General features: G+C 40.1%; 1 protein-coding gene across 3 annotated transcripts in view; it reads right to left on the minus strand.

The window, feature by feature from the left end:
• MGAM (maltase-glucoamylase) overlaps positions 1-14,429 on the minus strand; it is an 80,163-nt gene that overhangs the window by 27,383 nt on the left and 38,351 nt on the right. For all 3 annotated transcript variants that reach the window (XM_036328504.1, XM_036328505.1, XM_036328506.1), the window contains 11 exons: positions 14,178-14,295; positions 12,227-12,398; positions 10,873-10,989; positions 10,178-10,332; positions 8,965-9,049; positions 7,831-7,887; positions 7,237-7,361; positions 4,359-4,447; positions 3,659-3,708; positions 3,085-3,252; positions 162-314 (listed from right to left, as the gene is read on the minus strand). In XM_036328504.1, the coding sequence (XP_036184397.1) occupies positions 162-314; positions 3,085-3,252; positions 3,659-3,708; positions 4,359-4,447; positions 7,237-7,361; positions 7,831-7,887; positions 8,965-9,049; positions 10,178-10,332; positions 10,873-10,989; positions 12,227-12,398; positions 14,178-14,295 (1,289 nt within the window). The remainder of the gene's footprint in view (positions 1-161; positions 315-3,084; positions 3,253-3,658; positions 3,709-4,358; positions 4,448-7,236; positions 7,362-7,830; positions 7,888-8,964; positions 9,050-10,177; positions 10,333-10,872; positions 10,990-12,226; positions 12,399-14,177; positions 14,296-14,429) is intronic.

Raw genomic sequence — 14,429 nt, forward strand, 5'->3', positions numbered from 1 at the left:
TCGCTACCTACTCTTCATATCCAGATAAAAACCCAGTTTCCTTTGGAAGTCCTTTCTTTCTGTGGATTTTAAGTAATCACATAGGTACCGGTGCTATGCTCATGAAATTGTAGGTTAAGTGTAAAGAAATTTAATTATGATAACACCATCAGCATTTTTACCTCCCAGGCACAGCCACGGGCAATGCACTTTGCTTCAGAAGCACCATCCTCATCAGGATAACAGTCTATTTTTTCTACATCCTCCATCACCAGGTTCCATTCCACAGTGTATGCTTCTCCCAGGACAAGATCAAGTCCTGTGATAAGGGCAACCTGTGGGAATGGGGAAGTGACAAGGAAATTTACCCTCAGGACATAGGCCTTGCAAAATCTGAAACTTCTTTGGGGAGAGGAATAGAAATCATACCAGACTGAATAATCCAAGTGACATACCACTGGAGCCTCTATGGAGAGAACTATATGGGGAGTGGGAGCAGGAACCACCCAATGGCAACAAGGCAAATGTCACAACTCTATGTCAATCTTGTATATAACATTTTGAAAAGAATTTGATAAAATAAAATCTTCTGTAATCACTCCTTTCTTTCCTTCCCTCACCTGCTTCCTCTTCCTTGTTTTGTCAGGAAGGCTTGCTTCTGCACTTCCCCTTGTAGCATAACACACACAAGCACAAGTGTCATTCCAAATTTAGTTTATCTTCCCCCAAACCAGTGTCCCCCAGTGGTCTAGACTGATGGCAAGAACAAAGGAATAAGAATAACATGGCCTGGGTTCTCATCTCCATTCTGCTGTGGAAACTTAGACAAAGTATTTCAATTCCTTGGGTCTGTTTCATCAATTGCAAAATTGGTGAATTGGCAAAATCATTCCATTTCCTTCTATTTCTGACACCCCAACCTCTTCATTTCTGCAGGCCAAAGCCTCAAAACTTGAAAACTTTTAAAAATCCCACTTTCTAATTCAAATATCTAACATTTTTCTATATACTGTTATATTGTCTCTTCTTTAGCAATTTCCTTAGAGAAAGTTCACATTTGTCCAGAGCTATAAAATTACATTCTAAGGATTATCATCCTTCTTCCAGTCTCTTCTCAGTCTAAATTCATCTTGCACTTCCCTGGACTATGAATCCCATCCCCCTCCATGACAATTCTCTTAAACATTGAGTTGAGGGTCAATAAGTGACCCTTTGACATTAGATCAGATCCTTCTCGTTTTGGCACTAAGACCTTCCAAAATCTGACCATAAGTTATCTGTCCAAACTGATCTCCTTCCAAAAGTGAATCCTACCTGTTCTAGTTATATAATATGCACAGACTAACGAAAGGCTAACCTCTTACTAATACAAGGCCATCCTTAGATTGGCTCATTCTGACATCCCAACCTTGAATGTTTTATCCTCACAAATGCTCATCTGTGGAATAAACTGCTAGTTGCCTGTCCTACATAAAAGTTATCCTCTTACTATTTCAGTTTAGAATACTAAAGTTCCCACTTAAGAATTAAAGCTGTGGCCATTAATGGGTAAATTTTGAGCCAAGCTTTTGTTTCTTGATTTAAGGGACTGCTTCTTTCTTTCCTGTTTCCTCTTTTTATTCGTACTAAAGCAAGGCCATAGTGACTGGAATTAAGCAGGAGGCACTTCCAATCATAAGAGAAGAAAAAAGTATCAACCCTGACAACCTTGAGCCACTGAATCAATGCCAGCAACTGACCTCTTTCTAAAGTTCTTATTGCATAAGGGAAAAAATCCAACTTGTTTAAACCACCATTTGGCTGAGTCTCCTGACACTTGCAGCCAAATGAATCTCTAGCTGATGCATCGTCTTTCAAAGTCCAGCTCCAGCCCTATATTCTGCAAGGACTTTGTTCAATATTCCATTAAGCTTTGAACACTGACTTAGAATAAGTTAACACTTTGCATATGTTGGTTTGGGTTGCCTGTCCCCTTCCCAATAGTTTCATATGTATATATTGTGTTTCCTCACAAATCAAATTGAAACAGTTAAAGAGCCCCTTTGGCCTTATATTAATTAATCTATTTAACAAACATGTATTGAATTTGTTTTCATATGTGAATCTGTCAAATGGCTTGCACTTTTCTGTACTCACCAACAAAAATGTAATACTTCTTCTAACTTTATTATGTATGCATCCTCAATGGACATTATCAGGACAAAATGTCACATGTCACTGATATATCATTATAATAGAAAACTAAAGTTACTTATTTTCTTAAGTTTGGAAGGTCCCTCAGAAACATGCTAACCCAGTAGCTCCCAATCCCAGATCATACCTGTAGTAAGAAGTATTTGAGGAAAGGGTCCCTCCTAATCTATAGTAATAAAAGTGTAATATGCTAATTAGACTGGACATCCTTCCAGACGAAGCCGCGCTGGCAGGGGCCAAAGCAGAGGTGGCAGAGGCCCCCAGCCGCCACCGCAGCAGGGGCCAAGACCCTTGCACGAATTTTGTGCATCAAGCCTCTAGTGTTAAAATATCAGAGGAACTGATTACAACTACTCAGGAGCATCATATCTTATCACAACTGATGAAAAGTTATTTTATTGTTATCATCTAACCAAATAAGTAGCCATTAATTACCTAGACTTGTCAAATTCTTTGACTTAAAATTTTTTCTAAAAATGTATGTGTTTTAGTGAGAATTTATACTAATATATCTCAGTACAGTTAAAAAAAAAAACACTCTTTTCAAATTTTTCATTAATGGGGACCTCCTCCCTTCTTTACCTTTCTAGCATCAGCCATCAGTTTTCAGATCTACTTTTCCTCTATTTCTGTTCCCCACACTTCTTCTGTCCCAGAGAGAACAGAAGACTAGGGCCAGTGGGGGAGTAAGGATGAAAAGACTATTTGCCTTTATCCCAGTTTCCCAGCAACTCCCTCATTCATTCTAGTGCTAGCCCACTCTTCATTCTTTTTTCTCTCCTAACCCTCTGACTTTTCACTCCAGGCCTCAGTGTACTTTGGTCCTTTAGGACCCATTCAACCTTGGTAAGAAGGAACACCATGAGCTGTGAAGAATTCTTGATAAACTGTCTCAACCAAAGGGATTTTTACCTGTCGGTTAGGATCATAAGTGACTTTAGGAGAAACCTGAGTTGGTACACCATTGTGTTTCACTACAATGTTGTTAGGTTTTTGGGTCCCAAGGATTTTAATCTCTTTAAATACTAAATTATTAGGGTCTTTGTAGGTTGACTGCAAAATCTTCACATCCAAGCGGTTCTGCAAAACAATTAAGCACAAAGATCTAACTATAAAACACAGTTTCTCAAGTCACTCAAATATTCCATCCTAGATCAGATACCCAAAATGGGTTTGAATGTCTCTTAGCTATCTCTACTCATCTGTGCTTAATTAGTACAAATGTATTTTGATACTTCCTGAGGAGGAAGAGAGAAAGAAAGAGAGCTTTTTAATAATTACTATTAAAAAACTGACTGCTTTGATTTATTCATTTCATTGCCTCCTTCTAACTAACATGATTGATTCAGTTATTAGGAGAATGTGCTCACCTATACCATAAATGCATATGAAGCTAAAAGTATAATTACACACATACACAAACACACATGAGTCTTGTGGACCAACAAAAGCCCACACTTAAGATACACAAAAATATGCTACTTACTTGGGTGACAGAAAACTCACATAAGATATAAACATTATTGGCCACAGTATCTGAAAGTGAGAGAAAGACGAGTCAGACTCTGATCTGCCCACCACAGGAGAACAGTTTTTACTCTGGCTGTCTTTGAAGCTACATCTTGATAAGGACAAGTTTATAGACAGAGTCTCCAAGGCCAAGTCACTGTTTTCCCTTTTCCTTTCTCCTTTAACCTTGAAAAGGTTCCCTTTCATGTGCTTCCAAGGAATATTCCTTAAGTGAGTCTATTTCCTAAGCTCAAGCCTCAAGAGTCATTAGTATATTGGAGACAGAAAAATGTGCTAAGAAACTAGATATAGACACATAGCTAGATTTTCACTGCCTTTTCACTGGTTATGTTTTTTCATACGATCAACATTTGTTCAGTAGTCTTTTGGGGGAGATGTCCACATTAAATGGCAGGAATGGTGTTAAAAACATCTTTCAGGTTCCCATTGACAATAAAATGAGAGCCTATGACTACTGCTGGCCAATGGGAGAATTCTACAAGGTAGAAATGTGTTTTTCCTCCATCAGTGGTCCACCTACCATAAACAGTGCTACTAAAACAAAACTCTTCTCTCCAGTGATGAATGCTATTGTGCCTGGTGAGATATCTCCCCCAGCTGAATGACCAGAGGGGTAGCTCAAAGATGCAGGTTCATAAATAGTGACATTGGCTCACCGTTCGTTTCCCCATCATCCCAGAAAAGTTCGCCTCTTGCTTCTTTGTTGTCATCTAGGGCAATGATAAGACCAAGAGGGTTCCGTCGACTGTAGGAGAAGATATTTATTTAAGAGACCAAGACTTAAAACTCAAAGAATTTTGTCAGATAAATTGAGGATGACTATCAGATTCAGATGGAAAAGGATCCTAGCATCAGACTGCTCTGCTTTTCTTCAGGCACAAAATCAACAGGTACATTCCTCTCTAGAATCATTGCCCCAAACATTAGCAATAAACACCTATGGTAGGAGGCAAAAAATTTAAGCACCAGAATCACACAATAACTGCAATAAAAACTACCAATGCAAGTATTATTTAGAATACAAACTATTAGAAAACACAGCAACTTGATTTCCTATTTTTTTTATATGGGAACTTGCTGTGGACCTAGTGACTAAACTTTAAGATAAAATATTTTATATCCTTAATGCTAGGTTCAATACCAAAGAAGATGGGGAAGCTAAAATTTGGATATGATTCTTATGTTTTTTAATAGAAATTTTTCTTTAAATTTATTTTAATAAACATCATAATTGTGATTTTTTAAAAAAAAATAGACAATAACTGGTTCAGCCTAATCACTTAAGAGATGTTACATGCAGAAGAAGTATTAATTGTGGCTGGGGGATACATTTTTTCCCTGCCAGAGAACCATTTTGACTCAGAAAGCAATAAAACACAATAAGGTCTATCTATAAAATGTCACCTTTCCTAATTTTATTATTTATTATTAGTTTGTTTTGAGAGTAAAAGAAAACATTCCAATTATCTGCTTTATAATTACGAATAAGAAACACAAAACACTACTCAGTAAGTTAGTGAAACAGATGGACATAATCTACCTCCCAATTTTCTGATCATGTTGCATCCCTCACTGACCTCACAGTCTATTGTATTCTCACAGCTTAGCCTTCCACTATGCCCTATGCAAGCTCGATCCCATTATCAACAAAATCACCTGCTTCCATCTAACATGCATATGTTGAGTAGTTTTCATTTGCTAGGAAGTCTAAGGGATACAAAGATGAACAGACACTCCATTGATGACCTTAAATATTGTAGGAAATATTAAATGTATTCACCAAATAATCAAAGCAGAAAGTAAAGTGTGACACAAAAGTTAAAATACTTATAGGAGTCCAGAATGACACTTCTAGCAGTGTGGTGGATTAGATCTTCTAGAGGATACCAGACATTCTGAAGGACCCACCCACTAAAATACTGCTTGATCCTAGATAAAATACAACCCATGGTCCCTGCAGGGAGCTAATGTGATCCAGGACAGCAATCCTGGCTTGCAATCAAAGAGAAAGCAAATCATCTCTAGAAGAATGAGACCCACATTTGGAATTTTAAGATCACCACATTTGAAAAACAAAAACAACTAATCATATAAGATAATATGCCAGCATAAAAGAAATTGGCAAAAACAACTATTGATTTTGATTCCACTAATGACTTTAAATAATTGTATTTTCAGGTAAAAAATATAAAATTGGCATACTTAACAATATGATTGGCATATTTAACAATATTAAGGAGGAAAGAAAAAAAATCAGCTAAACACCAAAAAAGTATAACATATGACCAGAAAGTTGGAAGTGGCAGCATTCCCTTTGCTGGAAGAGTTGGGAAACATTTCCTGCAGATAAAATCTGAGTTTAATTTGAAGGATTATTAAGAACACACTAGACAAAGAATGTTAGAATCTTGAGAATATCATGCTAAGTGAAATAAGTCAGATAGAAAAAGTCAAGAATTATATGATTTCACTCAAATGTGGGATATAAAACTGAAAGCAACAAGTGAACACACAAGACAAACAAACAACAACTCATAGACACAGACAACACTATAGTGGTTCCCAGAGGAAAGGGTGTGGGAGAGGTTATGAAGGGTAGAGGGGGTCGAGTGTATGGTGATGGAAAATTTGACTTAGGTTGCGAACACACAATACAATATACAGATGATGTATCAAAGAGTGGTACACTTAAAACCTATATAATTTTATTAACCAATGTCACCCAATAAATTTGAAAAAAAAAAGAACATACCAGGCAAAGAATGTTGGAAAAGATAATAAGTGCTTAAGCCCAAATGCAGGAAAATAGAAGGGTATGTTTGGAGAATAGCAAGATTTTCAGGATGGTGATCTACAGGTATGTGCTAATGTACACCCAGAGGCACAATTATTAAGTAACTTGGAACCGGATTGTGACTAGCCTTGAATGCCCTACTAATGAAAGAATTTTCTCTAAGCAGAGGAGCAACCGGTTGAGATCTTCACTTTGGAAATATCAATTAAAACCTACAGAATGACTGGCTAGAGGATTTTTAAAAAAATATTCTCTCTCAAGGGGGTTTAGGAAGATTAGGGTTTAAGGCAGCGGTTCTCAACCTGTGGGTTGCGATCCCTTTGGTGGTCAAATGACCCTTTCACAGGGGTCGCCTAAGACCATCCTGCATATCAGATATTTACATTACGATTCATAACAGTAGCAACATTACAGTTATGAAGTAGCAACGAAAATAATTTTATGATTGGGTCACAACATGAGGAACTGTATTTAAAGGGCCAGAAGGTTGAGAACCACTGGTTTAAGGTCTTTCAAAATCTATCTGGATGCAGTTCTAAATCACAGCTTCCTCAGAAGAGGCCTAGGGGCAGAGTTTAATGACCAATCACACATACATACACCACACACACTAGAGCATCTTCCTCCCCACTCCCCACCCTCAACATGACGTGTCAGCATCTTCTGCATGGGAACAGATGGGCACAGAAATGACCAGCTTTGTCAGCCTGCCCCTCAAAGGAAACTCAGTCATGCTGTACCTGGCAACAGTGGTTGTGGCTGGCTGTTGGGTGGGGAAGATGTAGCCTCCTCGAAGGTGAAGTCCAATTTTGTCTCCAGGAAGTTGCATTTCCACTTTCTGCTTCCTCCATCTTACTTGGCTCCCCTGAAGCATGAAGACAAATCAATCACATTGCCATGATGGGACATTCACCTCCAGCTTTCATCCCTGCGCTGAATTATCTTGGCTCTCTCCTTTACCACCACCTAGCTGAATTACTGTCTAGTCGGACAATCAAACAAGAGAAGGGGAAACGTCAAAAACAACAGGTTTTGTCATCAATTAGGTTTTGGGGGCACGTGTATGCCATGTTGAGGCTATTTGATATACATTATATGAATGAATAGCTCTAACTCATGACCAAACTCAAATTGTTCTTTGGCCCTTCCAGCATTTGCCCATGAGACATTCTACTTGAGTTTTTATCCGATTTCATCATGACTGACATTAAGTCATTAGGCTCATTTCATTGACTCGGCTGAAATTACAGAAGACATTACAGAAACACTCCTTTCTTGTCTACACAGCTGTAGCTGTGGTCTTGAAAAGTTTAAGAAAAGTGAGTGCTACTTACAGTCTCATAATCATACCAGACAGCATCAGGCACATAGGCCATCACTTTTTCTGCACCCTGAAATGAAAACAAAATATACTTCTTCATGGCCCAGCCTCTGAAAGGGATCAAATACATTTCCTAGCATTCCCTAGGGAACTTCTTTACCATATATCGAGAGTGCATAAATGACATTTCTTGGCCTTGTTATCGACTCATGCCTTTCTTCTAATGGGAATAATAAAGGCAATAACTGAGCAACAACAAGAAAAAATCCTAAGTGGAACCACATTAAGAATAACGACAACTGCCGAAACCGGTTTGGCTCAGTGGATAGAGCGTCGGCTTGCAGACTGAAAGGTCCCAGGTTCGATTCCGGTCAAGGGCATGTACCTGGGTTGCGGGCACATCCCCAGTAGGAGATGTGCAGGAGGCAGCTGATCAATGTTCCTCTCTCATCGATGTTTCTAACTCTCTATCTCTCTCCCTTCCTCTCTGTAAAAAATCAATAAAATGTATTAAAAAAAAAAAAGAATAATGACAATATTGAAACATGTTGTGGTAAAAATTCCAGCTTTACATTGGTTATCTCATTCACACTTCACAACAGTCCCCAGTGATGGGGATTATTATTATCTCACTTTACAGCTAAGGAACTAGCATGATGACATTCCTAGATCACATTGGTACTAAGTGGCGCAGGCAACAATCTCACATTCATCAGCCTAACTTTATTTTTTTAAATTTATCTTTATTTTTGGAATTATTACAGATGTACCCCTTCTTCCCCCATTGACTCCCTCCACCCTGTGCCCCGGACTTTAGAGTGATCCTGGGCCATTACACCCTTCTGCCTCTACTTCACAGAACAAGTACTGATCTGCTCTGATGATCTGACAACAAATAGGACCATTCTTAAACCCAGAGTTGCCAGTAGATGCTTCTACACTGGTTGAGAACTTGGTCAGAAAAAAGATTTCTAGAGGAAAGAAAATGTGAAAGTATCAGATATACAACCTCCCCAGCACATTGTCATCAAGCCTGACTCAGCCACACATGTTGGAAATGGGTTTGGAATAAAGAGAAATGGTTCCAAGGAGAGGGCTGCAGGAACAGAAGCTGACACCACCAGTGTGTCTCTATGGGAACACATACCTCATCCAGAACCGGAGTGATGAGGAGGCCAGGCCCCCATAGAAACTGTTGGTGCACATCCCAAGTGTTGCTGTCCGCATAGAACCTGGAGATTGGAGAGACGTTTGCTGAGATGTGAGCCAACGCTTCCTGGAAGCTCTCCCCTCAGCCTGTCCAAAACATGCAGGTTCCCTCCCAGGGCAAACTCCCCCAATTTTTCTATGATGCCTATTCAACTCCCACCTCCCCAATCCTGCAGAGAGATCTGCTTCCTCTAGCCCATGTACCCTCCTAATCTCTCCCCAGGTTAAACAGACATTCCTGTTCCAGTATCTATGCTAGGCTTAGGCAGGTTCAAGGCCGAATTCTAATTGCCATATCTCCCTTATAAAGAAATAAGTAAAGTAAGTTGTACATTTTAAAAGTTCAGCTGACCATCAAAAAGAAACTGGATCTGGTCACAAAAATAGAAGATTATTACAATTTTACTCTTTTTCTCTCTTATGTTAGCTGCCTTTTAACAGAGAATTCCAGGAGATGGCAAAAACTTACCCCAAATAATCTATAATAATAAAAATATAATATGCTAATTAAACTGGACATCCTTCTGGACGACCTTCTGGATGAAGCTGGGGCTGTGAGGGAAGCCTGAATCCCAGGTGCCTACCAGTGGCCAGAGGGAAGCCCGGGTCCTGGGTGTGGGAGGGAAGCCCAGGTCCCGGATGCCAGAGGGAAGCTGGTGCCAGCAACCGGGGGAAGGAAGGCCTACTCTTGTACAAATTTCATGCATCGGGCCTCTAATGAATATATAATAAAGCAGATATGTGCTTGAGGGCCTAAAATGTCAGACACATAAGGACATTAACTGTATTATGATAAGGAAAGCCTCTTAAGTCCTAGAGCCTGAACATAGTGAGTTACAACAGAGACCATCAAGTTCAAGCTACCAATCCTTTAAATTAAGATTAAAGAAACTAAGGATAAAAGAACTAAAATGACTTGTCTAAGATAAAGAGCTGGTTGGTGACAGAACAAAGACCCCAGTCCCATGACATTTAGTCTAGCTTCCGTCCCAAAAGAGAATAGGCTGTAATACTTAAACAGTATCTAGGCAACAATAGCCTTGCAAATACCACCTGGGTTTGAATTGTTTCAATTGTCACTCTTATATATGATGATAGAGTCAATGTCATCAGTTGCATTAACAAAAGGCCTTTGGGTTAGGTGGACTTACTCATGCAGAAGGGGCCTGGCCACGGTGTCCCCCCGGCTATGAGCGCGATAAAGGAGAGTGTACAGATAGGGCAGTAGAGTGTAGCGGATGGTAAGGTAGTGCCTGGAGGAATTCAACAGCAGAGAGTTGGCTCCAAAGGAGGCAGGATCCTGGGCCTGGAAGGAAGGAAGATGTTGCAGTTGTCAGCTGGCCATGCACAACAGAAGTATCTGGAGAATTCCAGACCCCATTCATCACAACCGAGAGTTTACTTCCTGAAAGACCTGGAAGCTTGGCCTCTGATCAGTACAGGTGGGCAAAGAGAGATCATTTCACCAAGTAAGTGGCCATTCTTCACCTTGAAACTCAGCTCCCTTCACCCACTCTTTAGGGGTGCTCTCTAGAGAGACTGCCGGTTCAATAATTTTGAAGCATCTCCTCATTTGATTCTCATTACAATATAAGCAATGTTGATAAAGTATACAGAGGTTTGATAAAAACCTTCACAGACTCGCCATTTTCTTGACTGAAGCATAGAAATAGCAGAGGCGTGGCACAGGGCATTTTAATGGTGCATCATAGGTCCTGGTTGATTGCAAACAGTGGTGCAAATTAGCCTGATTGAGCACCAGGTAGGAGGATGGCTCAACACATTCCTTAGATGCAGTCCTAAGGGATGCCAAATTTATTTACATCCTATATCCTGGGAGACTTACCTTGTAGCCTTGGCCATTGTGATTCCTGGCAAATGGGTAGAAAGCTCCCAGCTGCATCCACCGCCTGCAGAGCTCCTCAGGGGCATCCAGTGCAAAGCCACATATGTCAGCACCCACCTGGAAGGACACACAGTCAGCTCAAAGGGAGGACATCCCCCTTTGCTTTCTACCAGGGACTTCAACTAAACTTTGCTAACCTCTTACTGAGAAGGCTAATATGGTGCGATTGAATTGGTTTATATCCTGTGTCCACTCTACTGCCAAGTGACGTTGAGTAACTTACTTAACCCTCCTGTGCCTCAGTTTCCTCACTTTACCAGTAAAGTAGGCACTAATTAGTTACAGAGGGTTTTACTAAGTGAAATAAGTAAAACACTTGACACACAATAGCTTTTTGATGAACAGTTACTAGAAATGTTGTTTATATTATTATTTTGACCACACTGCTATTGGAATTAATTTTCCAACACCTAAACCTGATATTGTTACTCATCAATTCAAAAATTTCCAGAGTCTCCTTTCAGCTTATCCTATTAGCTCCACAAAACCTGGCTCCAACCCATCTTTCCAGCATTACTTACCATTCTAGTCTTACACACCAACCCTCACAGACCCATCAAAATGACCTCCCCCCATGAGTCAGAAAAATTATATCCACTTTTCAAAGTTAAACTCAAGTGCTATCTTTTCCATGAAGTTTCTCTTGACTCCCTTTGTTCCTTATAATCTTGTTAAGTCCTTTCTCAGGATTTCCCTTAACAGTTGACGTATATGTCCCTGTTGGCACGCTTACCCCAGCTTGTCATAATTGTTTGTTTATATATGTCTCCTCTTACTAAATTATAAACTCTTTGGGGAAAGAGAGGCATTTCTGTTACTATATGTATGTTTTTCTTTGCCCTCACCATGCATACCTAACTCAATACCTTGCATATAGTAGGAGCTCAATAAATATATATGTTGAATTTAACTAAAAGATGACAAAGCCACTTCTAAAGTGCTGGTAATGTTGTTTCCTCACCCAGGTGCTGGATACATGGATGTATTCAGTTTGTGAAATTCATCAACTGTATACTTCAGGATATGTGCACTTTCATGTGTGTATATTATACTCGAATAGAAAGAAATGTTCCAATGATATCACTTCAAGGTTGAACTTTCTATCTTTATAAGACAATGCAAGGAAGAATGTGGTGGGATCAGAGCCATACTGTGTAGATGAAACACATACTCTCAAGATATGAAATCCCTGGGCCATGGAGGGTAGGGAGGGGAGTCTTATGATTTGAAAACTTTCTAAAATGAGGCTTTCTGGAAATTGAGGTTCATAAGAGAACTTGGGATGTGAACTCACCATTGGGATACCAAAAAGACTGAACTCGAGCATTCCAGGAATGGACCATCGAAGGTCATTCCAGGTGGCTGCATTGTCTCCTAACCAATGAGCTGCAAACTTGCCAGATCCCGCAAAGGTGGAACGGGTTATAATGAAGCTTCTCTTATTAGGGAACACAGTCTTGACAGCTCTAGAAAGAGATAGAGTGGGAATCAATGTGCAACCTTAGTATGTCTCAGCCCAGCAACATATACCAAGGGCCTCAGAAGTCAAAACCCCATCTGCCTCTTCTTGTTCTCTGCCGGTGGAGTTAGAGTTGCTGATGGCACAGACTGAATTATTAAGGATATTTATGTTTTGTTTTATTTTAAGGTGTTTTCTTATGTACATCAATAACTCCATAATTTTCAAGACATTCCAAAGCAGACTTTAAAAGGCTACTAACAATAGGCATACAAATTTTATGGAACAAAGGCAAAATTTAACTTTATATAGTTGTGTATAAACAGGGTGGGGCAAAAGTAGGCTTACAGTTGTGAACATGCAAAACACAGATTTATTCTTGTACTGTTATTTATTTGTTGTATTCTTTTCTATACAGACAACTGTAGACGTACTTTTACCCCGTCCTAATCACTGGTCTTTCACAGGGTGTGATTTTAGACATACACACAAATGAACATAGGAACCCCCTCTTGGGACTTAAATTCTTTTTTAAGTAGAAACACTTTGGTCACAATCTACATAATAAAAGCCTAAGCGACCTTTATGGCGGAACAACCAGAATGGCCGGTCGCTATGATGCGCACTGACCACCAGGGGGCAGATGCTCAATGCAGGAGCTGCCCCCTGGTGGTCAGTGTGCTCCCACAAGGGGAGCACCACTCAGCCAGAAGCTAGGCTGACGGTTGGTGAGTGCAGCCGTGGTGGCGGGAGCCTCTCTCACCTCCACAGCAGCGCTAAGGAGCAGCAAGCCAAGCAGTAAGGAGCAGCGAGCCGAGCAGTAAGGAGGAGAGAACAGGTGGACAGTAAGGAGTGAGGGGTCCCAGACTGCAAGAGGGCATAGGCCAGGCTGAGGGACACCCCACCCCCCAGTGCACAAATTTTGTGCACTGGGCCTCTAGTTTTGTAATAAGAAAAGACATTTTAAAATTATGTATCTATGTGAATATTTTTATAAGTAAATATAAAGATACTAGAGGCCCACTGCACAAAATTCGTGCAAGGGCTTTGGCCTTCGCAGCCACAGCAGCTTGCCTCAGCCCTTGCAGCCCTGGCTTCATCTGGAAGGTCATTTGGCTATCCAATCTAATTGGCATATTACACTTTTATTATTATAGGTATCATCTATATTTTTAAAATAAGAAATCTGTTATAGTCTTAAAAACATTTGCTTTACAATGTTTTTAACAACTTTCAAGAAGGCTAAAATCACACCATGACTTTGCTAATGAATGAATGTGGTTTTGGTCTGGCCTCCTTCTGTCATAGTTGCAGGAAAGAGTAAATTCTCAATACCTTTTCTTCACTATAGAATTTGAGTCCACACACAAAGGCAGACACAGCACAGAAGGCAGAGCCAGCATCTAAGACCCCAAAGCACATGGAGTCTTAATTACCTAACCCTCCACCCTCCAGACAAGACAGTGTGGCAGAGAGGAAAATACGTGGACCTAGATTCATGCATAAATGTGCTTAAATTTTGCTTTTACAATGTATTAGCTGTTTGAACTTAGTCAAGTTACTTCTCTTTTTTCCTTCCAACTTTTCATTTATTCATGCATTCTTCTATTTCATACTTTCCATGAATATTTATGGGACTCCTTCTTCCCTAGGTAGTTTCTCCATTCATTCAGTAATAATAACCATACTTATCTTGCAAAGTTCTTAAAAGTAAACCACTGGCACCTGGTATCTAGCAAGATCAAGAATGTGCTATGTTTGATGTCCATAGCAACAGTATCCTTACTCTGCTGTAGCAATCGCCATAGAGTAGCCATACAGGTTGTGGACATCATACTGCTTGCCCCAGTGCTGTATTGCATCCATGCAGAGAGACTTGCAGAACAGGTACCCATCCAGGACTCCTGGGAGAAAAAAGGGTCAGAGAGTGAGTGCCTACGCTGCACATTCCCTATTCTTCGACTGTCATAAAAGCTGACATCGTTCTCACCGGGCAAGCATTTACTGTGGCCATCCTGCAAATGATCACACAGATTCC

The sequence above is a fragment of the Myotis myotis genome, unplaced genomic scaffold, assembly GCF_014108235.1.
Source record: "Myotis myotis isolate mMyoMyo1 unplaced genomic scaffold, mMyoMyo1.p scaffold_m19_p_11, whole genome shotgun sequence".
In the NCBI taxonomy this organism is placed as follows: Eukaryota; Metazoa; Chordata; class Mammalia; order Chiroptera; family Vespertilionidae; genus Myotis; species Myotis myotis.